The sequence below is a fragment of the Sphaerodactylus townsendi genome, linkage group LG08 (assembly GCF_021028975.2).
Source record: "Sphaerodactylus townsendi isolate TG3544 linkage group LG08, MPM_Stown_v2.3, whole genome shotgun sequence".
NCBI classification, from domain to species: domain Eukaryota; kingdom Metazoa; phylum Chordata; class Lepidosauria; order Squamata; family Sphaerodactylidae; genus Sphaerodactylus; species Sphaerodactylus townsendi.
In genome coordinates, this window is record NC_059432.1 from 59,989,766 (window position 1) to 60,017,724 (window position 27,959).

The 27,959-nt window shown below is 43.3% G+C and overlaps 1 protein-coding gene across 1 annotated transcript in view; it reads right to left on the minus strand.

The window, feature by feature from the left end:
* Positions 1 to 27,959, minus strand: part of SORCS3 (sortilin related VPS10 domain containing receptor 3) — a 597,918-nt gene that overhangs the window by 299,849 nt on the left and 270,110 nt on the right. The window contains exon 3 of the mRNA XM_048505478.1: positions 7,603 to 7,702. Coding sequence (XP_048361435.1) covers positions 7,603 to 7,702 — 100 coding nt within the window. The remainder of the gene's footprint in view (positions 1 to 7,602; positions 7,703 to 27,959) is intronic.

A 27,959-nucleotide genomic window follows, 5' to 3' on the forward strand; every position in this document is an offset into this window, starting at 1 on the left:
CAAAACCCCATATACCACTTAAACATTGAATCATTCCAGCTCTTCTCTGCAGTTAAACTTGAAAGGGAAAGAGGAAAAATACATATCATGAAGAGGGACAATGATCACAGAAATATTTTAGAGCTGAAATCCTTCGGTCTTACAGTTTAATGGAGCCCCAGCTTTGCTGTTGACTCAGCTAGATGAAGCTTATATAACTGGCAACCAAGTGGTTGCATAATTGTTATTTAACAGCTGAACAAAGACAGCTGGATGCTTTCATTTATTTTATTAGATTTAATACCCCAGACTCCCCAGCCAAGGCCAAGTTCATGAAATCTGTTAGATAATTCCTATTGTAGGTCTGCAGAAACACCTGAGAAGTAATTATTCTTCTGACCAGTAAACCAGTTAGGACAGTATAGGGGTAACATTTTGCTCTTAACTACTACCTCTTTACTCTTTCTCTGAGAGCTAATATGCTGAGGGGCAGATTCAGTGCTCATAGTAATCACAAGCCTTGGGAAGTTCCACATAGAGACAAACTTGGGAGATGGAAGCTTGATAACAAACTAATATGCAACTTTAAGGAATAGGCTCTGTGGGTAAGTTACAAAGACTGTCTGCCTAGATTATACTTCAGAGGAATAAAAGGAAAAGGAGGACCAGGTTTAATTTCCCCATCTACCTACTGCAAACAGGTAATTAGCAATATTAAAGTTGACCACCCCAGCTATACATTCAACCTTGTACACAGAGTCCCAATCCAGCAAAGAAATTGGGAGGTGTATGTGCAGGACACTTTACCCATTTTAATGTACCGATGAACTGAGTGGGTTAACATGCTTGTCTCTTTAATATAGCAGAGGGTGGCATCTGACAACCATGTTACTTTTTCAACTTCTGCAATGACTGAATGACAGCAGTCCAGCCCATCTATGCTGCCTCATAAAAATCTGGTTTTCCCCAAAAATATGGCCTGAAAAGTTGCTTGTTAGATGCCCTGGGTAAATTCCTTCTGATGTCCAGGTACTTGCAGAAAATATTGCTTATTGTCAGAATAAACTTTGAATACAGCCAAATCATTTTAATTGTGTGAAACAGACCTAATAACATCCAGAACAAAGATGATAGACCTCAAAAGGCAGAGTTGTAGCATTAGATTTTGACTCAGTATGTTTCCACACCAAGACCTCTTTGTACTACTTGATTAAAGCTTGTCTGCATTCAGCTTCTTACACAATTAAAATGGAGGATTCACACTTCAGTGGATATTGCACAACTGAAATCAACCCCCTTCTGAATTTTTCTATTCATGGGAGGAGGTGATAGTTTGATTTGATGCATTCTCTATCCCTTCCCACTGTTCACTAATGTCAACAGAGGTTTCCTTTCATTACCTTTTACAAATGTAAGTCAAATTCACTAGCCCTGCAAGCAACACCAAAGAGCAATTTGTACAGCCTCTTCCCCAGTAAGGCTCTCTCCTGCCATAGCTAACTCTGACTAGAAACTCCAAGGTCTCTATTTCAGATTCAGACACTCTCTTTGGAAACCAATGGCATTTATTTCAATGGCATTAAAGAACCAATAGCTTTTTTTAAAAAAACAGCAAATTTTGCCTGTCTATTACATGCTGCACAATGCCTTTTTAAACTGATGTCTATCTCACCAAATCTTACAATTCCCGGTTTTAAAGTGATCTAGAATTTTAAAGACTTGTGGCAAGCTGCATCATTCCAATTATTTTTTTTTTAAACTAAGACTCTGGATGTGGATCATCTGGTTTGAGAGATGCTTTAATATTTTATTCTATATTAAGCTCACTAGTGAAAATGATGATAAATTAATTAGCCTAATGAGTAAATGCTCACAGTTATTGCCACCCTACATGAGACCTTACAAAATGTAATGGAACAGATGTCTGGATTTAAACACATGAGGGGGAAAAACTCAGAGTAAAAAGGAATGGAGTGGAAGAGGTTATCATTTTAATTCTCAGGCTATCTCCTCTTGTCATGGTGGCATGCCTCAAGCTGCAGCTGACTTATCGTGACCCCTTAGGTCTTTCAGAGAAAGAGATGAACAGAAGTGGTTTGCCATTGCCTGCCATTGCATACCACCCCTGGACTCTTTTGGTTCAGACCAACCCTGCTTAACTGCTGAGATCTGACAAGGTCAGGCGAGCTTGAGTAATCCAGGTCATTGTTTCATGTCATAGACTGTTTCAAATTCAGGAAGATAATGAAAGAAGTCTTGAATAGCAGGAATATGACTAAGAACCAAAAATTAAAGGCAACAATATGAGCAAATCCCATGAATAGAAATCGTGACGGAATAAAATTCATTGGCTCATGCTGCATTCAGACTGTAGAGTTCAGGGACTGGTTTTGTCCACTCTCCTCATTCAGTTTTAAATCACATATGCCAATATCCATCACTACAGTCTCTGGCTGTGAATTCCACGAGAAAAACATGCAGTCAGGTATAAATAAATCAAGCTAATTATTAGGTAGTAAGGTGCTATGCTCAGCAGATCTTGTGAAAAACAATAGGTTCAAAGACATCTTTAGACTCTGATGTGGAGAACCGGATTCTCTTTCTGTGTCTCCTAACATCATAGTCCTTAACACACTCACTGGTTACGATGTTTGTTTATGCCTGAATGGAGGATCCTAATGTTTGTGTATTCTGTCTTCCTCTTGCACAACACTTAATAAACAAAGGTTTCTCCAAACCATATTGATGGCAAACTATAACTGGTTGCTATATCCAAACCACAAACTCTGGTTTTCTGCCAATTAGGATTCCAAGCCAGAGTCAAGCAAGTTTTGTTAGTTCCAAGCCAGGATCAAGCAAGACTTCCTCCAACTAATCCACATAAAAAATAGTGTGCCTCATGGTGAAGGGTTGGAGCCTAAAGCAAATATTTGTCATTGCACAGGTCTAGGCTGACTAAGATGTTTTCGAGGAATTTAAGGTGAAAGAAAAAGGCCACGGGAGTGGGAATTGGTGTAAAGTAGGAAAATTAAATTTGAATTTGTGAAAGGAAGAAGCAGCTTCTATGGGACAAGGAGCTGAGTACTTGATCTTTGATCTAGAAGTGACAACATAGGACTTGACATCATAATGTGACATTACATACACACTGAGCTCCATCCACTTCATTCCATCCTCCCAGACACCACCCTAAAATCCCCAGGTATTTTCTGAGTTGAACCCTAATGGTTACAATTAGGCCAGAATTCATGACCGTTTGCACTCAGTTTGCAATGGCTCAGGATTTTCTGAACAGGAAAAGTTAATTTCTAAGGATGTATGACTATGTTGTTCTTCACTTCATTAGATGTTGAATGTTGTCAGCAGGGGATGGGGGTGGGTGACTGGAAGAACTTACCAGCAGCAAACTTAGGCCTAGGCCTCTGTCAGTGCCTATGCATCAACCTCACTTCCCACGTGCAGCAGAAGTTGTCTTCACATTATCAGTGCCATGGGATGCCCTGGTATCTGGGCAAAAACTCTGTGGTAGAAGTCATAAGAACATAAGAACAAGCCAGCTGGATCAGACCAAAGTCCATCTAGTCCAGCTCTCTGCTACTCGCAGTGGCCCAACAGGTGCCTTTGCGAGCTCACATATTTACCATAGAGTTTTTGCCCAAATACCTGAGTGTCCCTCAAAAGCTGAGTGTCTTCCCAAAATACCTGAGTGTCTTCCCAAAAGCTGGAAGTGATGTCAATATGTCGTCACGGAGATCCAGGCCTCAGTTTGCTACTGGTAAGTTTCCCCCACTGGTCAGCTAAACACACCAGAGGAAGGGATCCCAAAGCAGGGGATATATATATATGCCACTGACTTCCACTTCAAAGATGAGTATCAATATCAACAGTAATATTTCTATCACATTTCACTAATATAGTCAGGAAAAGCAACGGCTTATCTTCTTTTCCACATTTTACCACCTCCATTAGCCTTTTTACTAATGTCTCTAAAGAAATGTTAAGATGTTCCAGTCTATGCCATGAAATACAAGCTATGTGATTAGATTCCAGGAGAACAACCAGGTCTAACTGAATGCTGAGAATTCAGCCCCTAAAACTCATAAATGTAACAGGACACACTCCAGCTGTGGCAATGTCTCCATCTAAAGATCCCTGGCAGAAAAATAAACATCAACATTGAACCTGGTGACCTGACAAGAATTGGATAAACAGTACTAAAAGTAATGACTGCAAAATACACCTTCAGATGGATATAGCAGAAGACCAAGATGAGTACTCTGAAAATCATCAAATGCAATAGCTCCCGGGCTCTCCCATCACACAGAACTGATGCTGCCATTCAGTTATACACTGACAATCTGTCTCTGACAACAGACGATAGAGAAAAGCATCTGTTTAACCAGCAGTGTGAATCAACATGATGATTATTTTAAGCAAAAAAAAGAAAAAAGAAAAACTTTACAAGTGACCCTGGGTTCCCCTGTGATAAGTCACCAGAAGCTAGGAGTACACTACATGGGAAAACAAGAATTATGCTTCTTCCTACACATTCCAAGCACACATCTGAATCTCTGTTCACTTCCCCCATGCTCTACGTTCATTCAAATTTGTGGCTTTGAACTCTTGCTTTTTCAATCGATGAGAACACTGACATTGAAATCTAAATTTTGGCAATTGAAAATAAAATTAAGAGACTAGAGAATTCACAGGAAGAACTAGAAGCCATATTTTGCTACTGTATTTCTGCTGCACGGGCATGAATCTAGTCCCCATAAACCAGCCCCATTCTTTAACAAGATCGTGCTATTTTCAAATTAGAAAGAGCCCATACTCTAAAGGCATTAACAGTCTACTTAGTGGTGGTGGTGAATCCTCCTCTGGAGCCGGTACACCCTTGTGTGCCAGCATGGGTGCTCACTCCACTAGTGTGAGGGGCAAATGCACCAGTGGATGGGCAACATACAGAGGCAGCTGGGCACCATGTAGCTCTGCACTGACCAACCTGGAAGCTGCCACTCATCCCCATGCCCGCCACAACAAAAAGCTGCACCAGCATGGCTTAGGCATGGGGGTGGGCAGGATGGGGGATGGTGCCAACCTTAGTCATCTTTCTTCCTTTGCTTGCCAGGACACTGACCTGGAGCTCTGCAGGAGTGCTACTGGAAGAAAGGGACAGTGCCGATGTGGCGCTGCATCCTGTTACTGGGGTCTCTAGAAGGGGCTGTTAGGATCTCAAGTGTAGGAATAAATTTCAGAAAAATAGACATGTGGCTCATACAAATAACCCAAATTGTGGAAGTATGATAGAGTTTTCTCATGTCTTTATATTTATATCGCAAAGCCCGTAACACACATATGATTTTAATGCATTCTAACCACCAGTAGAACAACCAGTGACAGAGATGTCCAGCTTGGTGTAGTAGTTAAAGTACTGGAGTAGGATCTGGGACACCCAGGCTCAAATCCCCACTCTGCCATGAAACCTTGCTGGGTATCCTTGGACCTATCATGGCCTAATCTCCTCCACTGAGATAAAACCGAGGAGATGAAGATAAAACTGAGGAAATGAAGGAGAGTGATGAAAGCTGGTATGGGCCTCCACAGAGGAGAAAGACAAACAAATAAACATAGTCTTTTCAATGCCATGTGTAAATTTTTCTAAATATTATTTGATATATTTGTCATTTGCAGCAATAGGCTATTCTCCAAAGCAAAAAAAAAACAAGCAAGTTCTCTGATTAATCAAGTATTGTGAGTTCTTGATACATAGGCAGAATTAAATTTACTTTGGCCTTTTCCACACAAGTCATTTGCAATGTATCTTGCTGCCAAAACTGTATTTTTTCTTTTTTAATTCTACACATTTCCCCCTCCATTTGGTTCCACAAATGTTTTTCCTTCTGTTGTTTTCCCAAGCACTTTAACCGTGATGTTGTTTTAATTCGTTTTTGAGCCAGCTTCCCTTGAGCATGCTGTTATGGTGAAACAGACTGTATTTTTCTGCCTCACCAAACACCTGATCCTTATCCATGTCCCCACATAGTTGCCCAACTTTTCCCTCATCCATTTTCTCTCCCTCCATTTTCAAAAGGAATTGAAAAATATTGGTCCTCTTTGTCATACCACATCAGCAATGTAACATTAAAGCACAGGTACGAGCCAGGTAGATTGTATCAGCTTTGTCAATTTCATCTTGAATTAGCAATGTAACATTAAGGTACGAAGATACACTGTGTCCACTGTTAAGAGCAAATGAAGTTGACAAAAGAAGTTGCTTTTGCAGGAAGAAATTGAGAAGGGATCATGCAGTAAGGAACATATGTTAGTACAGCTCTAATTTGGCTAGAAAATGTGGAGAGGGCTTCCAGTACTTGTTTCTATTATTTCAGGTCAGAGCTGGGCCAAAATGCACCGAGGGCAGACTCTGCGATTCTGCGACTCTGTGATTCTGGTCCCTCCATGGCCCCACTCCTTCCCCACCCCCCACCCCCGTGGCCCCTCGCTTACCTTAGTTCTTAGTTTCAGGCTTCGTTTCATTCTGAAAAGCGGCCTGTTCAGTTCAGGCTGAAAAAAGCCTGGTTGGGAACTACACTACCCAGGAGCCCATGGGGTTCACAAGGTCTCCTGGGTAGTGTAGTTCCCACAAGGACCCATTTCAGCCTGAACGGAACAGGCACTTTTCAGCCTGAAACTAAACGTGAAACGAAGAACTAAGGTAAGTGAGGAGACTGCAAAGAGGGGTTGCGGGGGGTTGGGAGAGGGGTTGGGGCGATTTTCTGCCCCCCAGGCATGCACCCAATGTGAGGCATCTCCCCGCCCCCTTGTAGCTTCCCCTATGTTTCAGGTAATGACACCTGTTTGTGGTGATTTGGGGGGGGGGGGCTTCCATTTTGTGCAAACACCTGGCTGTTATCCACACGTTGTATAGTTGCCCAACCTCCCCTTTAGTCATTTTCTCCTCTCCTCCATTTTCAAAAGGATCTTTTTAAAAAAATCTTTCTCTAATCAAAACAGTGATGTAACATTGTAACATTTAGGCAGAGCAGTTTTGAAGTTGGAGCAATTGAATGAGCAACAGAATACTGAGATGCTGGGACAATTGAAAACAGTATCAGGAGTAATCACTGCATGTAATAGGGGACTGCTGTAGTAAAGACCAAACGTTACAGCAGATCAAACTTGGTTTTTTATGTGTGGGGTGGGCGGGCTACATGCTTCACGTAATGGTGTCTGCTCCAGGAGTTGTTTTGGCTTCCATTTTGGATCAGTAGTTCTCAATAATAGAAATGGAAGCTGAGAAGTTTTTAAGTTGCCACTTCAAAATGTAATGGTTCGGAAATGCTAGAACACCTGTGGAAAAGAAAAAAGGGGGGAAGGGTTGTTCTTCTGCATCACAGATGACATCCCACCACTGTTAGGAATATTACATTTTCAGTAGTACTATGTGGAATAAATGCAATTAAAGAGACAAGAGGGAAAACCCCAGAATGATAGGAGAACAGGAGATGTGCAGAATGATTTCACAGAAAACATTTCCAAGACACAAGGTTTTCCCACTGGGTAAATCTGTCATAAACTGTGCATGTTTTTCTTTCAATTAGTTAATAAAAGTAGGTTTCTTACCTTCCTCTTATTCGTAGGACTGACATAGAGGTAACTCAGCACTGTCTTCAATCCCACCTTGTCATTTAGTTTTTCATAGGTGGTACCATAATCTGTGGATCTAGAAAAAAAGAGAAAACAGATTTTAATTCCTTAAATAACATTTATATCCTACTCTTCTTCCATGGAACTCCGGGATTCACAGTCTCCCACCCAAACACACATGAAACTGACATTAAGCTTCAGTTGTATCATGAACTGTGATCCTAAGCAGACAAACTCCCTTACTCTAAGTTCATTGAAGGCAATAGGCTTAGAAGGGTGCAACACAACTTGGGGGGCCACCATTAGTTACTTATGTTAGAATCATCAAATATATTATTTTTTCTAAAATCCTGAGCTAAAGAATTTCATGGTAGGTTTTTGCACTATTGCAATCCAAGTGAGAATTCTATCTTATATACCTGGATACATGCCTTATATCCCACTGAGTTGGTAGAGAAGAAAATTGATGCCATTCTCCTCCATCAAACAGCAAAAGAAGTGATCTTTTTTGTTAAAAAAAGCAAGGGACAGACCTGATCAGAATGAGAATAGGCTGGGTAGAGCATATGTGACACACTGGATTTCAGATCTGACCTAGAGACCACTGGGAAACCAGATGATTTGATGACACTTCCTGGAAACCAGGAACTGATGTCACACCTCTATGAATTGACAAAAATAATTACTGTAGAGTTTTCAGTGATTCCTAGAGAGTTGTGACATCATTTTCATTTTTTTCCAACAGTGTAGTCATGCCATTACAAACAACCTTTCTCCTGCTGGCCACTGGAGTGCTGGTGACCAAGATCTGCCAGGGAAAAATACCGTGTAGGCCCAGCAGGCCTAGGTGGCACAGATTATTTTACATGCATGGGGGAAGGGACAAGCTGTGTCCACACCTGCTTTATGTGCAAGAGAGTTACTTAAGTTATACATCAATTGTTTTAAAAATTTGGGGGGTTGTTACACTGAGAGAGAGAGAGAGAGAGAGAGAGAGAGAGATCTCAAGACATTACAGAAATGAGCAAAATCTATTCTCATTTGTAACAAATGTAGCAAATTAATCTAAACTGAAATCCTGAGGAAACTAAGACTGAGAACAGCTAGTTGAGAATAAATATGAAGTTTAAAATGGCAGATGTTGAACTCATCCCTGGATAACAGTCAAATTGACATCTCCAGTGTACTAAATTTAAAACAGCTGTCCTTGTGCCAGGCGTTATTTTCCTGCCTGGTGGACTGAGTGCTGGCTAAGTCCAAAGGATACAACAGATGATCTGGAGGTGTAATCCCTTAATGTGATGGGTATAAAATGTTGATTCTCTCTCCTAGTGTCCCTTTTCCAGACTTTGTCCCTTTCTCACTGTTTCTTTCTTCTCTATAAACACTTGCCTGTTTGACTCACACCCTGTTCACCAGTCACAACAAAGCAAATTTATATATATATATAATTTATATATATATATATAAAGCTAAAAATTTATATATATATATAAAGCTAACCGTGAGTTTGTTACTCACGCCCTAACGCCGAAACGCCTGGACCGAATGCCCCCAAACTTGCACATGCCGCCGCTCAGGTCTGCAAGTGTGTTTTCCGCTACGTACAACCCTCACACGACACACCTGAGGAAGGTAAAACAACAAAACTGAGGGTCGCCTTTGCTGCGCATGCGTGACACCTCGAAGCTGAGGCCCAAAGCAAGGCACCAGGTCCGCCAGGTCCAGCAAGGCAGCTGGCGCCACAGAAACCAGCAACCGGTAGGTGGAAGGAGGGACCAACCCTCCCCACTGGGAAAAGTGTGCCGCTGCAGAAAGCACCAACCGGAGGGCGGAAGGAGGGAGCGACCCACCAACCGTCTGGAACAGTGGAGCCCCAGCCGATTCGACCCAGTCCCAGCCCTGACCAGGGTTGGGCCGAGACAGGACGGGACGGGGGGAACCAGACGGTCAGGCCCACACCGCCGGAGAAAGCCGCCAACAGAGGGAAGGAAAGAGGAAGCCAGCCACCCCCCGTCAAGAACCGCAAAGGCAGGCTGAGCCACAGCGAAGCGTGGCCAGGTCTGCTAGTATTCAATAAAACTTTTGATCAACCTGTTATCCTAACCATGCAGTACAGTGCAAGTGGATTTTCATACATGCATATTCTTACACAGCTCAACTGAATTCTACAACTTTGACGGTGAAGGAGAGCCTTAAAAGTGCAGGTCTGTTTGAAGTTGTTTACATTTCAAAGGGGGAAACCAACTCCTTGGGAACAGGGAACCACTTTGATTAAACATAGTAACCTGCACTCTGATTGATGTAGCAGCTGGATGACACAGACGAAAAATTTGGGTTGAGGGAAATATAATGGGTCAATCCCACTTTGGGGAAGGAACCCAAGCAAAGTTCTTGCCCAAATTGGGATATCTCCCTTCATCAACCTGTCATATTTCTACCATGCAGAATCCACCAGACAAAGGCCATTTCCGCACGAAGGCGGAAACAGCCGGGGTCGGCGTTTATGACGCCGACCCGACGACGCTGGGACCGTCCGCATGGACGGTCCTGGGAACAGCCGGGCAGCCGGCGCCATGGAGCACCGGCGCCCGGCCGACCCGGCATGTCCCCAGGCCTCCGGCGCGTCGCCGAGGCCTGGGGACACGCCCCCTGGCCCTGCGCGCCTGCTCCAGCGGCGCAGGGCAGGGGGGCATGTCCCCAGGCCTCGGCGACACGCCGGAGGCCCAGGGACAAGGTAAGTGCCGGGTGGGGGAGGCGGTGTGAAGCCGCTGCCGTTCGCTCGGCAGCGGCTTCATGGCGGCCTTTCCCCAAAAAGAGCGCTGGGAAGCGCTCTGGGGAAACGCCGGCTTCAGGCTGGGAGGGCAGCGCGAGGGCGGCGCGGCTGCGTTGCAGCTGCGCCCCCCGTGCGAATGGCGGCCTGGAGACGGCGTTTTTACCGTCTCCAGGTCGCCATTCATTGCCCGTGCGGAAATGGCCAAAGAGAAGGATACTCTGTTTGAGTATGCTTTTGGATTCTGATTCCTATGAGTGAACATCTGATTGCCTTAACTGTGTGTTGAACGTATCTGCTCCAAGAGTGTATTAAAGTCAGTGTGAAGAATATGACTAATAATGTGGTGTCAGTCTGAGCTGAGAAAGCAAAATGATACTCAGACAAGAAGAATTGGTTGCTTATTGAAGGGCCAAGGCTGAGGTGGAAGAACAGAGACTTTCCACACATGGCCATAAATATAAGCAACAACAGGAATAGATCTTCTGAGGAAAAAGAATAATTCCTGAAAGAGTTAGTGCGGGATTGTTCACAATAGGTGGCTACCACCTGTTGTATTTGGGTTTTGCTTTATGTTTTACCTCAAGAGAGAGATTTATGTTTGTTTCAGGTATTTAACTAAGACAGGGCTACATGTAGGTACTGTAAAAAAAGTACCTGCCAGTTAGGACGCAAGGTCTGAGACAATTCATTAGCCAGAAACATCAGGAACTGGACTATCTAAATAAAAACCTCTAAATCTAAGCTATTGAAACTGAAACATATAAAGCCTACATAAAGATCTTTGCCAGTGCCTTAATATCTAAGCTAAACTTGTATATATTTATCCATCCACCAAAGTTTTCTCCTATTCCATCTCATCTGTCAGTAAATTTTTATTCTGTTTGTTGAACCTGCCTCAGTATTCTTTGAAGAAGAAGAAGAAGAGTATGAATTAATAGACCCCCTTTCTCTCCTGTAAGGAGACTCAAAGGGGCTTACAATCTCCTTTCCCTTCCACCCTCACAACAAACACCCTGTGAGGTAGGTGGGGCTGAGAGGGTTCCGAAAAACTGTGACTAGACTAAGGTCACCCAACTAACATGTGTTGGAATGCACAAACTAATCTGGTTCACAGCTGCAAGCACTGGCATAATGCCCATTGGGCAAGGTGGGCAGCTGCCCAGGGCATCACCTTGTGGGGGGCATCAAAATGCTGGGTTCGTTTTTGGGTATTTTAGTGGTTTTCCATTTGTGGCCTGCAGGGGGCGCAGTTTTAGGCTATCGGCACCAAACTTTCAGCGTATCATCAGGAGACTGTCCTTATGCTACCCCCCAGGTTTGGTGAGGTTTGGTTCAGGGAGTCCAAAGTTATGGACTCCCAAAGGGGGTGCCCCTATCCCCCATTGTTTCCAATGGGAGCTAATAGGAGATGAGGGCTACAGTTTTGAGGGTCCATAACTTTGCCCCCCTGACCCAAACTGCACCAAACTTGGGGGGGTATCATTAGGGCAGTCTCCTGATGAGACCCTGAAAGTTTTGAGACTGTGCCTTCAGAAATGTGCCCCCCACAGCCTGCAACCCCCATTGACAGCAATGCAGAAAACTCAATGCAGAACAAAGATTCTTGGGCAAATTTCTAGGATGTTCCTGCAGGGGGTGCATTTTTGGATGTATCGGCACCAAAATTTCAGGGTATCATCTGGAGATGATGGCACCGCCCAAGTTTGGTGCAGTTTGGTTCAGGGGGGCCAAAGTTATGGACCCTCAAAACTGTAGCCCCCATCTCCTATTAGCTCCCATTGGAAACAATGGGGGATGGGGCACCCCCTTTGGGAGTCCATAACTTTGGACCCCTTGAACCAAACCTCACCAAACTTGGGGAGTAGCATAAGGACAGTCCCCTGATGATATGCTAAAATTTTGGTGCTGATGTGTCTAAAAATGCACCCCCTGCAGGCACCAATGTCCTGGTGCAAAAAATCTTTTGGTCGTGGTGGAGTGGCCACCCATGGGGGGGGGGGCATCCAACTCAGGTTTTGCCCAGGGCTACAGTTTGCCCAGGGTTGCCTCATTACGGCCCTGGCTGCAAGGTCTATATAGGAACCACAAAACGCAGCATTCAGACTCATGAAAGACACTATTGGCTTAACCATCCTGAAAAATCTGTGGTTGCAGAACATGTCTTAAACAAAACTGGACATAACATTTTATTTGAAAACACTGAAATTTTGGACAATTCAGAAGGTAACTTTGTCAGACTGCACAGGGAGGCCACTAATATTCACAAAAACCAAGACAACTTCAACAGGAAAGAAGAGACTCTGAGAATTAACAAAGTTTGGCTACCAGTACTTAAAAACACCAAAAGCAAACCCTAAGGGCATGCTAAATTCATGAACATTGGACTCCACCCAAACACAGGATTTGCATTTACCAATACTGCTGCTGCTGAAGGCATGAAAAAGTGAATCCCACACTTGGCTGATAAGCCCCACCTGCAATACAATACTATCAACCCCATCTTTGCATAACAAGTTCTATCCAAACACTTACTGATTGGTTCCCCACGCTGGGACATGAACAATATATACCACAAACATCCCCTTCTCTTTGGACACAGTGTGTAACAGACTTCCCTCTGTGATACACCTCTGAAGATGCCAGCCACAGATGCAAGCGAAACGTTAGGAACAAGATCCACCAGACCACGGCCACACAGCCCAGAAAACCCACTACTACCAATACAAACCTGTTCAGCAGGAATTTAGGACTGTAAGAAACAAGCAGGCTGGGTGATGGGCAACCCGATACAGAGGGTGAATGGCCAGGGATGGATCTACCACCATTCCACTTCCTGAGGGCTTTCAGACACCACAGGGGTGCAGCCAAAAAGAAGCAACACTCTGGCCACCTAAAAGCCCTCTATTGGGCTGAATGGAGCAGCATAACTCTGAGTCCATGGGTTTCTAGCTCTAAAGGCCAGGTGGAAGCCGAGTACAGTCAGCTTCACCTCAGGAAACACCTCTGACATGTCCCGCTGTACCAATGGGGCTGGCATGAGTTCGGAGGACTGTGGCATATGCTCATCGGTGTTTTTGCCCCTCAACCAGGGTAAGTGCACCGGGATGGGGGGGGGGGGCAGGCCGGCTCTGGATTGGGCAGTAAGTGATATTAGTTGATAGCTTTGAATATGGTGAGATTGACACATCCATAGCAATGTTTGCAGCATCCTTAATATTTTCTATTATTTATTTAGCTATGTTGTTTGTAGTTCACCATTCTCAATAGGACTCAAAACAGATAGTGTAATCTGTTTTGAGTCCCAATGAGAACGGTGAACTACAAACAACATAGCTAAAATAACAAAGTCTTGCTTTATGTATTACTTGCTTTATGTATTACAGATCATGGTCCTCAACCTTTTATCCAACTATCTTTCTGAACCACCAAGATGGAGACTACAACAGTGGTTGGCAACTGCAGGTCCTGTCCAAATGACTGAAGCTCTAGTGGCAGAACATTGGTGGAGAGGCAAGATGGTATTTTACAGAGGGAAGGTTTGTTTGTTTTAAGGGAAAACCACCAAGGACATTTACCAATCAGCAAAATGTCAGTTCTAGGAGCTGGTCAGGTGCCACAGCACCCGCAAGTGGCTGCTTGGCTATGACATCTTGCAACTTCATGAGAGGGACAGCTCTGACAACAGTACTAATTGTATGATGGAGTATGCCTATTTTCTGCATGAGAACCAGCACAAAACAAATAGAAATAAACTCACTGCATATAAATGTATTCTCTCTATCTTTAATTCACCATCACATTTTAGATTTAGGAAACGGGAATGCATTTAACACTCTATTTGTTTTCCCTTTGCTGTACAGTTAGATAGTTCTTACCCAGTTTTAATTTTTCACTTTTTATAACACATCTTACAAGTCAAGGGTCTTCTTGTTCTTTTCATTGATCTATTGTCATGCTAATTCTTCTGTATTCACATAAAAGCTTAACATGGCTCACCCTCGCCAAGGAGAAAAGAGGAAAGGTAATGAGGCTCCAGATTTTATTTAAATTAGTATAGCAGGTAAGAGTCCCAGGGCTGCTCCCAGACCTGAATTTATGCACAAACCAAATAAACTGCAGTTTAGGGTCTTAGATTATAAGTAGAGTTGCCAGTCTCCAGGGGGTGGCTGGAGATCTCCTGGAACTACAGCTGGTCTCCAGGATAAAGAGATGAGTTCCCCTGGACAAAATGACTGCTTTGGAAGGTGGACTCTATGGTATTATACCCCACTGAAGATCATCCCCAAAGATTGCCTTCGCCAAGCACCACTCCCAAAATATCAAAGAATTTCCCAGCTCGGAGCTGATAACCCTAAGGGATCTCTAAATTTTTAAAAAACCCATTAAGAATACTAAATTGCCTTTTTAGCACAATGCTGTGTGTCCTCGTAAACTAGACATCATCTAGAGTCTCATCATTTTCTAATCCAGCTCTGACTGTCCCTAGGGAATTTTGGTGGAGGTAGTCAGGAAAATTTGGAGCACTTAATTTGAAGGCCAGTTTTTTCAAAGAGAGTCAAAACAGAGTTCATTTTCCAGAATACTTATACTGGCACATCTCTGAAAGCTTCAAGTAGCAGCAGCAATCAAAGGAATATTGGTTGTTTGAGGAGGAGTAAGGCTGAATTGAACTTCTCATTAGCGATTAATAGCTTGGGATCTAAGTCACCTTGCTAAATGCCACATCCTCCATGGTAGAATGTGTTGCCTGCAGGGCCCATTCCGTGACACTTCCAAAACTGCAAAGGCACTTTTCTCAGTTTCTATCATCACAGAAGTTTCTGGAAGATAATAAAAGAGGTTTCTCAAAGCCAAACTGCCTTATACTGAGTCAAACTATTGATCCACTGAGCACAGTATTTTCTCTCCCAACTGGCAGTAGCTTTCCAGGGTCTCAGACATAAAAATGCCATTGGATTCACAATCCTTTCCAAAACTGAGGTGCTGAGGATTATATCTGGGAAATCCTGACTGCAAAATATGTGCTAGAAATTTTGGCAGAAAAGCTCCTGAGGTCTGTTTACATCTAGGAAATCTTTTTTTAAAGAAAAGTTTTTGTTTTACCCTATATAATTGCCTAAATAACGCGATGACGATGAACCCTCAGTCCCTATACACCCATTGGCTGAAGGTATGTGATTGTGTTTACAATGGCCCGGCAGAGAAGAAGCACCAGATTGCCCACCTGCCAGGCATTCTGCCCGCCTCCCCATTCCCCACCCCACCCCCAGCAGGCCATCCTGGCTGGTGGACCAGGGGCGCCTTGGCGCCACTGCTTTGCTGACCCAGCAAGGCTCTCCCACTTCTTCCCCCATCCCCACCAGGCCACCTTGTTGGAAAAGCAGGGGCACCTTGGCTGCTGCTCTGTGGCCCGGCAAGGCCCTCCTGCCTTCCCTGACTTCCACAAGGTCATTCTGGCTGGTGGAACAGGGGCCCCCTGGCACCTGCTGCTCTACTGGCCTGGCAAGGCCCTCCCACATCAACCCCCCACCCCAAGTTACACTTTTCAACCCTCCCACACCTCCATGCCTCCCCTTTCCACCCACTCCACACCCTAATACTGACCTTCCAACCTTTCCCCACCCAAATACTCAACTTCCAGCCCTCCCCCACCCCTAGCCACACTTTACAATCCTCCCCCACCTCAAGCTTCACCTTTCCACCCTCTCCCACCACAATGCTCACCTTTCCACCCTCCCCCACCACAATACTCACCTTCCCACGCTCCTCTCACTCATACCTCACCTTTCCATCCTCCTTCATCCCAATACTCACCTTCCAACCCTCCCCTATCCCAATACTCAATTTCCAACCCTCCCCCACCCCACCTCACTTCCACCCTCCTCCTACTCCAAGCTTTATCTTTTCACCCTACTCCATCCCAACACTCACATTCCAACATTCCCCCCACCACAGCCCTCACCTTTCCATCTTCTCCCATCCTAAGTCTCATGTTTTCAACCTCCCCACACCCAAGCCATTCCTTTCCATCCTCCAGCAATCCTCACCTTCCCACCTACCCCAAACCACATCTTCCCAACCTTTCCAAGCCGCAACTTCCCCTTCCCCAAGTCACAGACTCAGAACTCAGGACCAAGTAGGTGGGAAGCATTGTGCTGGGAGGGGGAGAGTCACTAACAAAGCCCGTTGCAGTGGGAAATGCCTCCTTCCCCACCCTTTGCTGGGGCCCGTTGCATCTCTCCTGAAATGGGCTTTGCTGCTAGTTAAGACATAAAAGCTGAACAGACAAAAAGAAAAGAGAAACACCAAAACATCAGAAAAATAAATTTAACAAAAGGGAAAAGAAGGGCTCCTATATAAACACAATTAAAAGGTTACTACTTGCTCCCTAATTATGTATACAATTAATTATTTATTATTTTTACTAATAAGCTTTGTACTTTATTATATATACTTTCTTAATCTTCTACTCCTTAAATGTTCATATAATCAACTCATTTTTTTTCTATTATGCAAAAAGACTCAGGGGTTTCCAGTTATCCAAGAATTTAAATAAGTTCTTTAATCAGAGTACATCTAGGAGATCTTGCAAGACCACAGAGTTGTGCTAGCTGACCTTGTAGATCTTTCCCAGTGAACTATTCTGCAATATTAAACAAATGTTTGAGTGCATTTTTTGGCACACTATACTATCACAAACCAGTTATTTCCAGTCTGTTCTATCAGATCCTGGTTGATTCCATATTCCATTTCCTTTTCTTGCATCATTATAACTAAGTGTGAGTATTTATGTGAAATGCATGTAATTTAAATATACACTGTGGCTCACATGGAGAAAAATTTAGACCCCTTCTTTGGAACCAGCTTACAAGGTCAATTGATTGTGGAATTCATAAAATGAGAATTATAAATCCATACTCCTGGGCAGCTCTGTATCGTGTCCTTTGCCAATTTCTGCAATTGTCTTTTAATCTTAAAATGGACCAAGGAAACTTAAAAAGCCACAGATTTAAGAGCATTTGGTCAGGATCCAAATCCTGTATCCATCTATCTAGGAACTAAGAGCAAGCTTATTGCTCCCTTTGAAATAGAGCTTAGAATTATAGCTCCCTGATGTGCAAAACTGAATATTGGTAATGCGGGAGCAATTAAATCTGCAGCATCCAGTACTTACAGATTCAAAGGATCAGGTAGTTTTAATGGATGAATATTCCTAAATACTTCATAAAGGAAATAGCATGAGCACAAATGTAGCTCTTTAACCTGCCCCAACACGAGACTAACCCATGGAGCAGCCAGATTCACATTAAATAACAGAAAGGCAGCACAACACTAGCAGCAAATCTTGTTTTCTTAATTTGAGCCAAAAGGTGACACATTTTGGGAGCGCCCTTCCTCAGTTTCAATTATTTTTGAGAGGTTTGTGGAATTTATTGAATCAAGAGGGGACCTGCAAGCCCCTTTTCCTACCATTCTACTCAGCTGCATCCCTCTCATCACCACCACTGCTGTGCCTGCCATCCTCAGCAACTCCTCCTCCCTGCGCACCTGCCACACATCTCATTGTGCAGGTGTATTCAAGGTTATCATACAACCCTGAAAAATGGCATAGTTATGAGTTGCAATGTCTGAATGTACAATGATTGCATTGCTCATGTAAGACGTTTTTGAAGCCCCCAAAATTTCTTTTTAAAGTTCTGTATTTTTCTGTAAACCTGGGGGTTCCTCTAGTGGTTTGTAGACCGCTCTTCCATATGTCTGCATTATCTCAGTCTGCAGATTAAGTATCTGCAAATGGGGTCATGTCAAGAATTAGACACACTGACATCTTAAAATGGGGTGGGTTCTGGTGTGGGTATTTTGTGTGCAGCTGAAAGGATTCTCCCAGCCACCATTTGCTGAAAGTTGATCCAGAATGTTTGCTCTGTAGGTTCCAATCCATAGTTGTACTTAGCTGGTCCTGTCAATTCTGGCAATATATAGTTTTTCTATTTGTTTTTATTTTTGAGGAGCTATCTTCATAGAGATGCAGACATGCGTAAGAGAATCTTAGCTACTCAGAGAACTGCTTTACCTCCCATTGAGAAGCATTGGGTAAAACTGTCTTAGTTTTCTGTACAGTAAGCAACAGCTAAGACGGTCTGCAGAGAACAAGTCAACCCAATGTGAGGTAAAGTAGTCCTCCAAACAGCTAAGATTATCTTATGCATTTCTGTGTAGCTACAGAGATAACACCTCAAAAAAAAATTAAGCTAGGAAAACTATATATTGCCAGAGTTGGCGGGACCAGCAGAGTACAACTATGTACTTTTTGTGCTGAAAAGGCATCCAGGATCACAGCCTGCAGAGCAAACATTCTGGGGCAACTGGTTGTGAGCTTTCTGAGCTGTGTGGCCGTGGTCTGTGTGGCCCAGTAGACAGTTTTGCCTGCATCTGTGGCTGGCACCTTCAGAGGAGTATCACACAGAAAAGTGTGTTACACACTGTGTCCAGTGAGAAGGGAACATTTAGTTGGGTATATATTGTCCATGTAACACAATTTTGCTGTGATACACCTCTGTATCACAGAGTATACATCATACTTACTATAATACAGGCTGATTACCCCTAATATTCCTTATTCATTACCTGATTATCCTTTTTTTTCCTTTTGAGGAGAAGGTAGAGGGGAAGTATGATTCTTAGTAGCTTTATTCCCATGGATATTCTTTTTTTAATTGAAACTGTAACTCCACTAAACACTGGGGAAATGGACCATGAGGGCACCAAATAAAATCTTAACATTCCACTGCCACCTCAACTCTTGAAATATTTGATGATTCTTACCACTTGGTTCTTAAAAACTGGAATGACATCAGCAAGACTGAGGCACAAATATGCTTCAGTTTACTGACATTTACATGCATATCCCGAATATGCTAATCTGAAGCAAGCGTAAGAAGCAATCTTAAGAGTATCGAGTTGAAATAGACCAGAAAAATGAAAATTTCAGCATAGTTAGTCACAGTGCTGTCAGGTCCCTTCCATCTTTAAGGAACTTGTCAGCATCCCCACCAGCCTTCCTGCCTCTGCTTAAAGATCTCTACTACCCCCTATTTCACAGAAGTTTCTCCTAATATTTAGCTGAAATCTACTTCCTTTGCCATTTCTACTAATCACTTTTTGTCTTGCCCATTGACAGAAAAGATAGAAGAAGTTTTGCTTTTACATATAACTGTTCATCTAGTGGTCTTCTGTGTAGGCTCACATTGAGATTGTGCATGTGCAGGCCTGCTACAAAGAATTCTGACAAGATTTCTGGAAAGATCTGCGGCACTGAGTGCCCTCGTCCCTTCCTTTCCCGGGTGGAGCTAGCCTTTCCCATTTGAAAGATCACATGACTGGGAGGGGGGACAGAACTCTGCAGCAGGAGTCAATGTATTTATTACAGTACAGAATAATGACTTCCTGCCAGGAAGAATGATTGTGTAAGACGTATAGATAGCAGTCCACAATGGGGAAGGAAGGATGAATGTGTGCCTGCATAGAAGACCACTACATGAGTAGCAGTTACAGATAAGAGCAACACTATTTTTCATCAATTTGTTTTTCATGTGCAGTCCCACACTGGGATAGTAACAAGCTAATATACCTAAGGAGGTGGGTGTGAATGACTATCTGAATAAAGTTTGTAAAACTGCTTTCCCCCAGCTGCCTCTTTCATGGCGTCCACATCCATGTGGTAATGTTTGATAAATGCGGATGGGTTCAACCACATTACAGCCTTGCAGATCTCTAGAAGATCAACTCTGGTTGAGAAAGCAGCTGATGGCTAATTTCCTTGCAATGGCTGGTCTCCTTTCTCCAGGGTCATGGTCAGAGGGTAGCATTGGGTGAGAGATCTTCAGCATGTCACTTGTTGGTGTGTGGAGTTCCCCCAGGATCAATCTTTTCCCTAATGCTATTTGATATCGTCATGCGTCCTCTGGCTTTACTGGTCAGAAGTTTCAGCCTGGGGTGTCATCAATATGCTCTGGAATGCTCTGTCTAATGAGAGCAAGGTCTTGTAGCACTTGTCACAGTTCTGCAGGGCCTGCAATACAGAACTAGTTCATCAGGTCTATAGTTGAGGACACATGCCGTACTGTCATTGTCCATTATACCTAGTGTCATCCCACCTGTACTTATTGATGAGTGTGCAACCAATCATAATTCTAGACAATCAGACCAGTTGTTTGGATGCTGTGGGAGGATGGATGAAGCAGAGTTGGCTGAAGCTCAATCCAATGAAGACAGAATTCTTGTGGCTGGCCCAGTATGGGGTGAAGATTGGTTTCCAATGTCTGACTCTAGACAGTGTTCAATTGACACCTAAGACATCTATCAAGAATCTGATCATGACCCTGGATATCTCTCTTTCAATGGAGGCCCATGTCACAAATGTAGCCTGACTGGCATTTTTCCATCTTCACCAGGTCAAGCAACTGGTGCCCTGCCACAGTGATCCATGAACAGTCACCTCCAGAATTGATTACTGTAACTCACTCCATGCAGGGCTATTCTTGGTTCTGACCTGGAAGCTTCAACTGGTCCAAAATGCAGCCATGTAGGTCCTTATCAGGACAATATGTGAAGACCCTATATTAAACTAGTGCCCTATGAGCTGTATTGGCTCCAGGTGAAGAACCAGATGCTTTTCAAGGTACCAGTACTGACATTTAAAGCTCTAATAATCTGGGACTGGCATAACTGCAAGACTGCCTCTCTCAATATATCCCCCAGAGGGCATTGCATTCTGCAAATAACTTGTTAGAGGTCCCTGGCCCAAATAGTGTCTGGCTGTCCTCAACTAGGGCCAGGATGTTTTCAGCCCTGCCCCCAACCTGGTGGAATGTTCTGTGTAATGAGACCAGGGTCCAGTAGGACTTGTCACAGTTCTGCAGGGCCTGCAAGACAGAGCTACTTCATCAGGTTTATAGTTGAGGATAGCGACAATAATGTCATCATCTATCATACCTGGTCTCCCTTTCCCCCTTTCTCCTTTTTCTCCTCTTTGTATTATCTGAAGTAAGATGAGAAGATGGCACTGCACCACCTTGATATGCCATTGGTATAGTTTTAAATTTTTTAAAAAACTGTCTATCTAGATCATTAGAGTTTAAATGTTTCATTATTATTGAGGTTGTGTTATTATATAGATTGTTAGTCGCTGTGAGCATGCTTGGTGGCAGAGCAGGATAGAAACTAAATGAACAATTAGATAAATAAATAAAAGTGAGTGTTTCCAAACCAAAACACATTCATGATTTGCAGACTTTTTCATTTCCATATATCAATGAAAGGACAAAAGAAGTAAGAAAAAATCAGCTCGTTTCAACTGCTCTGACAATCTATTAGACACTTAAACCCAAATGCACCAGTTCCAAATCGTATTAAAGAGGGACCCACTGATCATTTACACAGCATGAACATTGTTTCTGAAAGCCAACTCATAAATTAGAATAATCAGCATCTATGCAAGCTTAACTTCTTTCTGCACTTACAAGGCAAAGGAATTCTGATATTGAAACTATGCACCCAAATTTCCAACAAATGATGTCAAAACAGGAGAGAGAGGGGGAGAGAGAGAGAGAGAGAGAGGAGAGAAGTACTCAGGATGAGATTAAGAGCTATCATGGAGGAAAACTGAAGACACACCAATTTACCTATGGGAAAGATATGCCCTTCATGAGAACTGTTAATAGTACAGATTTCCATCTCTTTGCCCTTAGTGCAAACCTTGATAAAACACTGAATGTCACTGATGGGCCTGTTCAGAAATATGAGTCCTGAGCCAGGGGGGAAGTACTGTAAAATATGCATTCATCTCCCCGGACAGAATGGTAAGCATGCAGAAAATTATGAATAGTCAGCTCGAAGGGTGTATTATATATGCCCTTGTAAATTTGGTTCGTATTTTCTGTCACACCATGCTTCTAGATGCTTAGAGTCACCAACTGGGAGGTCCATAATGTCACTTGAACATTCCCTGCTGCTGCAAGACAGCCATTCCCACGCATTCTCTCCCAGGTTCCAGATTCCAGTGAACCTTCCCGGTTAACATGAATGAATTTTTCCCTGATTTTTGTATTACTTTATTGTATAACTGGTGCACAGGTGGCATTAAAAACATAAACTTTCGTTTAAATGGTTTAAAAGAAAAACAAATTGAGAACACCAGCTATGAATATGAGCAAATCAAGAAGACCCACAATAACAAAACGGAAAAACAAAAAGAAACATAAAGGCAGACAGACCAAAACATACCTAAAATGAGAATAACAGCTCATAAACATTTGATAATTGGAGTGCTGGTATTTGAAAATGGGTTTTAGTAACCAGCATAAAGTAGCAGTTAAGCCTAAGCATTCCATCTTCAAAAGTAAAAGTCTAAATTATTTCAAGAAAAAATTATTTTTTTCTTAAAATGTCTAGTATAAGCCTTTAATCTTTTGATTAGGGCCCAAATGGTTGGGGGCAAAATGGCCTGGTGGGAGTAGCGGAGGTCCATGCTGGGATGTTTGCCCACCCCATCAGCATAAAGGGCACCTACACCAGTGGGGAGAGCAAGAACACCAGTGTGTGGACACTTCAGAGCACCAAGGTGGCCAAATGTGGAAGTGGCCTCCACTCAAGAGCTATGCCAGCATCTGAGCACATGCTGGCGCACCAGGAGATGGGTCAGGGGCAATTCTGGGGATGGAGCTGACTTTAGTTGACTTCCACCAGGCTTCCAGCTTGGGGACACCCCCTCTACAACCACAGGAACCATGAGAAAGTGTGGTGTAACCCTGTATAACCTATGGGACTATTCAGACAGCAGGAGGGTTTTCCAGTTATCCTGTTCCACACAAAACCCATTTGGAGATGGCACAGCACAGCCTCCGCCGTGCCATCCCTGATGGCCACAGAGCTCCCCCTCACTTCTGGATTGGGCTGCTCGCTTCTCAAGATAAGAAACTTACATTGCTATTTGACTCTCTAACTGTAACACTGATAAAAAGTGGTGCCCCTTGTAGTATCCTTCATATGGATTCCAATTTAATAAGAAGTTGGAGAGGAAATAAAACAGAGATTCGGGATATGGACTTTGGAATATCTCCCATCTTTTCAGTGAATGAACAAAGTCAGGTCCGCCTGTTGCTTCATTACACGCTTCTAAGACCTGCATCTTCTTTCATCTGAAGGTACTCTGGCCTTCAGGTTCACATGAATCTATCCTTTTGATATCAATGGAGGGTCTCTGGATAAAGGCTGCCAGGTGCACATTAACCAAGACTCTTTGGTGTGGCTCTCCAAAGTTCCACACAACCATGTGTGGAACTGAGGCTCTCAAAATCTCCTTCACAGTATAGCCTTTTCTGGAAATTTGATCAAGCTCCCAGAAATGGTCAGTACATCCCCCACTATACCCACCATCCAAGCTTGTTCAATAATCTCCAACTGGACATTATATCCTCAATGTACCTCTTACTAGTAACCCCTAACAGAAGATTTGAATTTGCTAACGCCAGCTTGAATTTTACCCTTTCATCAATGGGGTCTTAGATCCTAAATTTTCACTAATCATAATCCAACCAAAATTTCATCAACAGATAGCAGGATTCTAAAATTTGGTCCTATGTCATTGTGGAACCTGGTTTGCATCAATTTCAGTCAATGATGCTGCTCCCCCAATTTGTACCCATGTAAATCAAGATGCTAAGAATAGATTACCAAGTCCACCATTCACATAGGTGGTCCTGTTCCAAAAGCATCTTCAATTTTCAAAAAAAGGCCCCCATGTGGTAGCTGGTTTTGTTTTTAAGCTTTCTTCAATCACTGCTGACAAAGAAATCACTGGCCTTTTTGATAAGTCAGGTAGAGTACTGTTCTCTTTGTCCCAATCTGTACCTCTACCTGAACTGGCCATCCACTTCATTCTGTCTATCCCCCTTCTCCCTTCTTATCTTCTTTCTTGCTCATTCTCAGTCAGCCAGCTTTACAACCAATGTCTCTTGCCTTTTAGAATCTCAACCTGACTCTACTCCCAAATTCCTCACCTTTACCCCTATGCACCTTTCTAGGCAACCTATCTCTTTTCTCTGGGCTGGCTCATGGCAGGAACACATTTTGGATTTTAAATTAACTACAATTGAATATTAGCATAATGTAATACAGCTGAAAACTAGGATTGTATTAACATGAACAGTTTTCATTGTAGTGTCACTGTAAATTGTTCTACATTGATGTAAATATTTCACTCTTGCTATCCTGTTCTTTTGATTCATTTTTTCTATTATATATTTTGGCAGCACCAATAAAGTTTACTTTCTGATTGTCACCTTCTTCTCTCTTTCATGGGAAACTTACTGCATCAAACTGTAAACTGTACAGACTAGCACTGGCGTTCCTGCCTAGGGACATGGGGTACCCCTTGTCCCCAGGCGCATCGATTGAAGTCACGTGGGGGGGGCAAAACATCCTCCTACACAGTGAGGGATTGAGCAAGCCCTAGAAAGCAGGCACTGAAGCAGTGGACTGCTCCCAGTGCCTGTCGTAGCCCCGCCCACTCTGTACGGTGGCCTGGAGTGTCCATGGGGTGGGGGAGAAGTCCCACTGGGCTCCCAGGAGCAGGCTGGGGAGCTCCGTCTCCCCTCCCTCTGACCCAGCATGCCTTATTCGCTTTAAATTAAGTGTGGCATTACTCAGAAGTCTTCTCCCCGGCAGCCAGGCGCCGGCAGGCACAGGAAAAGGCAAGCTGAGCAGGGAGCCCAGCAGCAGCAGCAGAACTGAAGATGATGCTGACGTTTGCTTGGTAAACCTTCAGATGGGGGGTGACTTGTGAGAGATTTAGATGCTTAAAAGTTAATTCCCCTTGCACTGGCTTGGAGCTGTTTCTCAGGCTAGCAGCCTACCTCACAGGGTTGGTGTGAGGACACAATTAGGAAAGTGGTGGGGAGGGAGCCATGTATGCTTTGCTGGGGGTAGGAGGTGATTTGTGAGAGATGATACTGATGTTTGCTTGGTAAACCTTCAGATGGGGGGTGACTTGTGAGAGATTTACATGCTTATAAGTTAATTCCCACTTGCACTGGCTTGGAGCTCTTTCTGAGGCTAACAACCTACCTCATAGGGTTGGTGTGAGGGCACAATTAGGAAAGAGAGTTGGTGGGGAGAAAGCCATGTATGTTTTGCTGGTCGTGGGAGGTGTTTTGTGAGCTGATGCAAAAAATCATTGTTTGGTCGTTGTGGGGGAGGGTGGTCGTCCATACCTGGGGTGGGGGTGGGGGGGGCACCAAACTCAGATTTTGTCCCCAGGCTCCAGTTTGCCTAGATTCGCCCTTGCAGACTAGATTCAAAAGATCCCTAGTTATGCTAGAATCTGCATTCTAAACTTACAAGTGTAGAAGATGCTCTCTGTGTACCTGCCCTGAGACAAGGACCAATTTGGGGATTTAGGTAGCACAGTATGCTCCAAATACATACAAGAATGTAAGAATCAAGAGCTGAAAAGACTATAATACTGATCTCTGCACTTGTTGATATATTAGGAACAACTGGATGGGCAGGTCATTGTAACAAGCATTTAATGATTTATTTATTTTTTGCATTATTATTGTACTCTAAAAATGGCAAAATTTTCATGTGATTTCTTATTTGGGTCAAGGACCAGAAAGTCCCTGAGCACATGTCCAAGAATCATGAGAGACTTTGGAGCACCCTTAAGAAAAATATGGAATAGTCCCTAAGGCAATTAGTTGATTTTTGAGAGCACTCGAGTGTGTGACAGTTTGTGTGGTTTCTGTGACTGCAGCCTGCCCTTTGATATGCACACTGCAGTGATAGGGTTTTTAAAGATGCAATTCTGCATGAATCTCACCACTATCCTCAAGATCTCATAGATCATCTCTATACTGGGTACACAACAGCAGTACAAAAAAAATCAGTGTTCCTCCCACAAATGTGTTTTTCAATGAGTTAAGATTTCATTTTGATCCTTGAATAAAATTGGGTGATGTTTCTCAGGACCCTAGTTATTGAGAGTTAATACCACTTGATATCAGTCCAATGTAACTCAAATGAAACAAGTAATCTGTCTTGGTCCTATTGGGTATTCATCCACTTTATACCACCACAGACAATCTTGTCATGCATAAGCAAAGTAGCCTAAACCAGAACTAGCAACAAAACAGAACACTTAAATCCACTTCAAAACATTGTGGAAAAGCAGCTTACAAACCACAAACACATAGCACTAACCTAACTATGTAAATATGTACACATAATAGAAGTATTCTCAGGTTACAGTAAACACACATTGCGCCCAGATGTTCAGAGGTTTCATCTGGGGAATAACCACAGGACACGTCTTAAAATTAAAATGGGCCACAGCCCTTTTTATTGAGGCAGAAGCTGGGCAAGCAAGAGGAGCACATCCAAGCAGCCAGTCAGCACCTATGGCTGAACCCTGGCATCAACCCCAATCCATATTGGGGAGGACAGAGGAGATACTGGGCCATCTGGGCACCCGTCCGTTGTGGCCCGCTTCCTGCTGGAGTGTTGAGCTTGATTGCAGAGGCCTCCGCGGCATGCACCATGACCCCACCCCACCCCAAGCCTCTTATTCCACTTTCTCTCCCCTCCTTGATGCAGTCTACCAACCATTAAGCAATGCTGGATATGCAACCCCAAGGAATCAGCATTCCCAGGGTTGAAACTGACTGATTGGAGGAGGGCAAAGTAGAGACAATCTATTATTTTTGTGTGATCCTTAGGCAAGCAGACTTCTGGTTCCAATCCAAACTGTGTATTAAAACTGTACAATAATCTTACAAAATACAAATGCTACAAAACTAATGGTAAAAAGTAGAGAACCAAAATCACTGAAAAAATATAAACAGGTCTCTCTGTGTGTGTGTGTGTGTGTGTGTGTGTGTGAGAGAGAGAGAGAGAGAGAGAGAGAGAGAGTGAAATAGGGGACATTCATTCATGACTAATAATATAGCTTCCACTCAGTCTTTAAATATGACTATATTACACAATCTTACATGTTATTTAAATCTTCCATGAATGAATGAATAGATGATTAAGAGGGATGGAAATTCCCTTCCAACAACAAGAGGATCTGATACAAAGGCAGTGACAATTCACACATATTTTTGACAGTTGTCTAGGTCTTTGCTGCATTTCAACAGGACTATCAGAATTGTTGTTGGTGGTTATCACAACATTTTCCATGCTGCTGCCTTGAATTGACTCATACCTGAAAGAAGTAAGTTGAGCTTCCTTCATTTCTTCTCAACCAATATAAATTTTCCCTGAAAACTGTATATCAAGGCCTTGTCAGCATGTTCTCAATATTTTTACTGATGTAAAAATGTTTATATGATCTACCAGCGCCTTATTGTTGTTCATCTCTTTGACATCAACTCAATTTCTATACTGGCAAAGAAAGTCAAGGTTTATGTTCTGTTAAACAGCAGATATATATCCTCGTTGGCTGACCTGATTGGCAGGCTCACTTGTTCAATGATAAAGAATAAGGTGACATACCCAG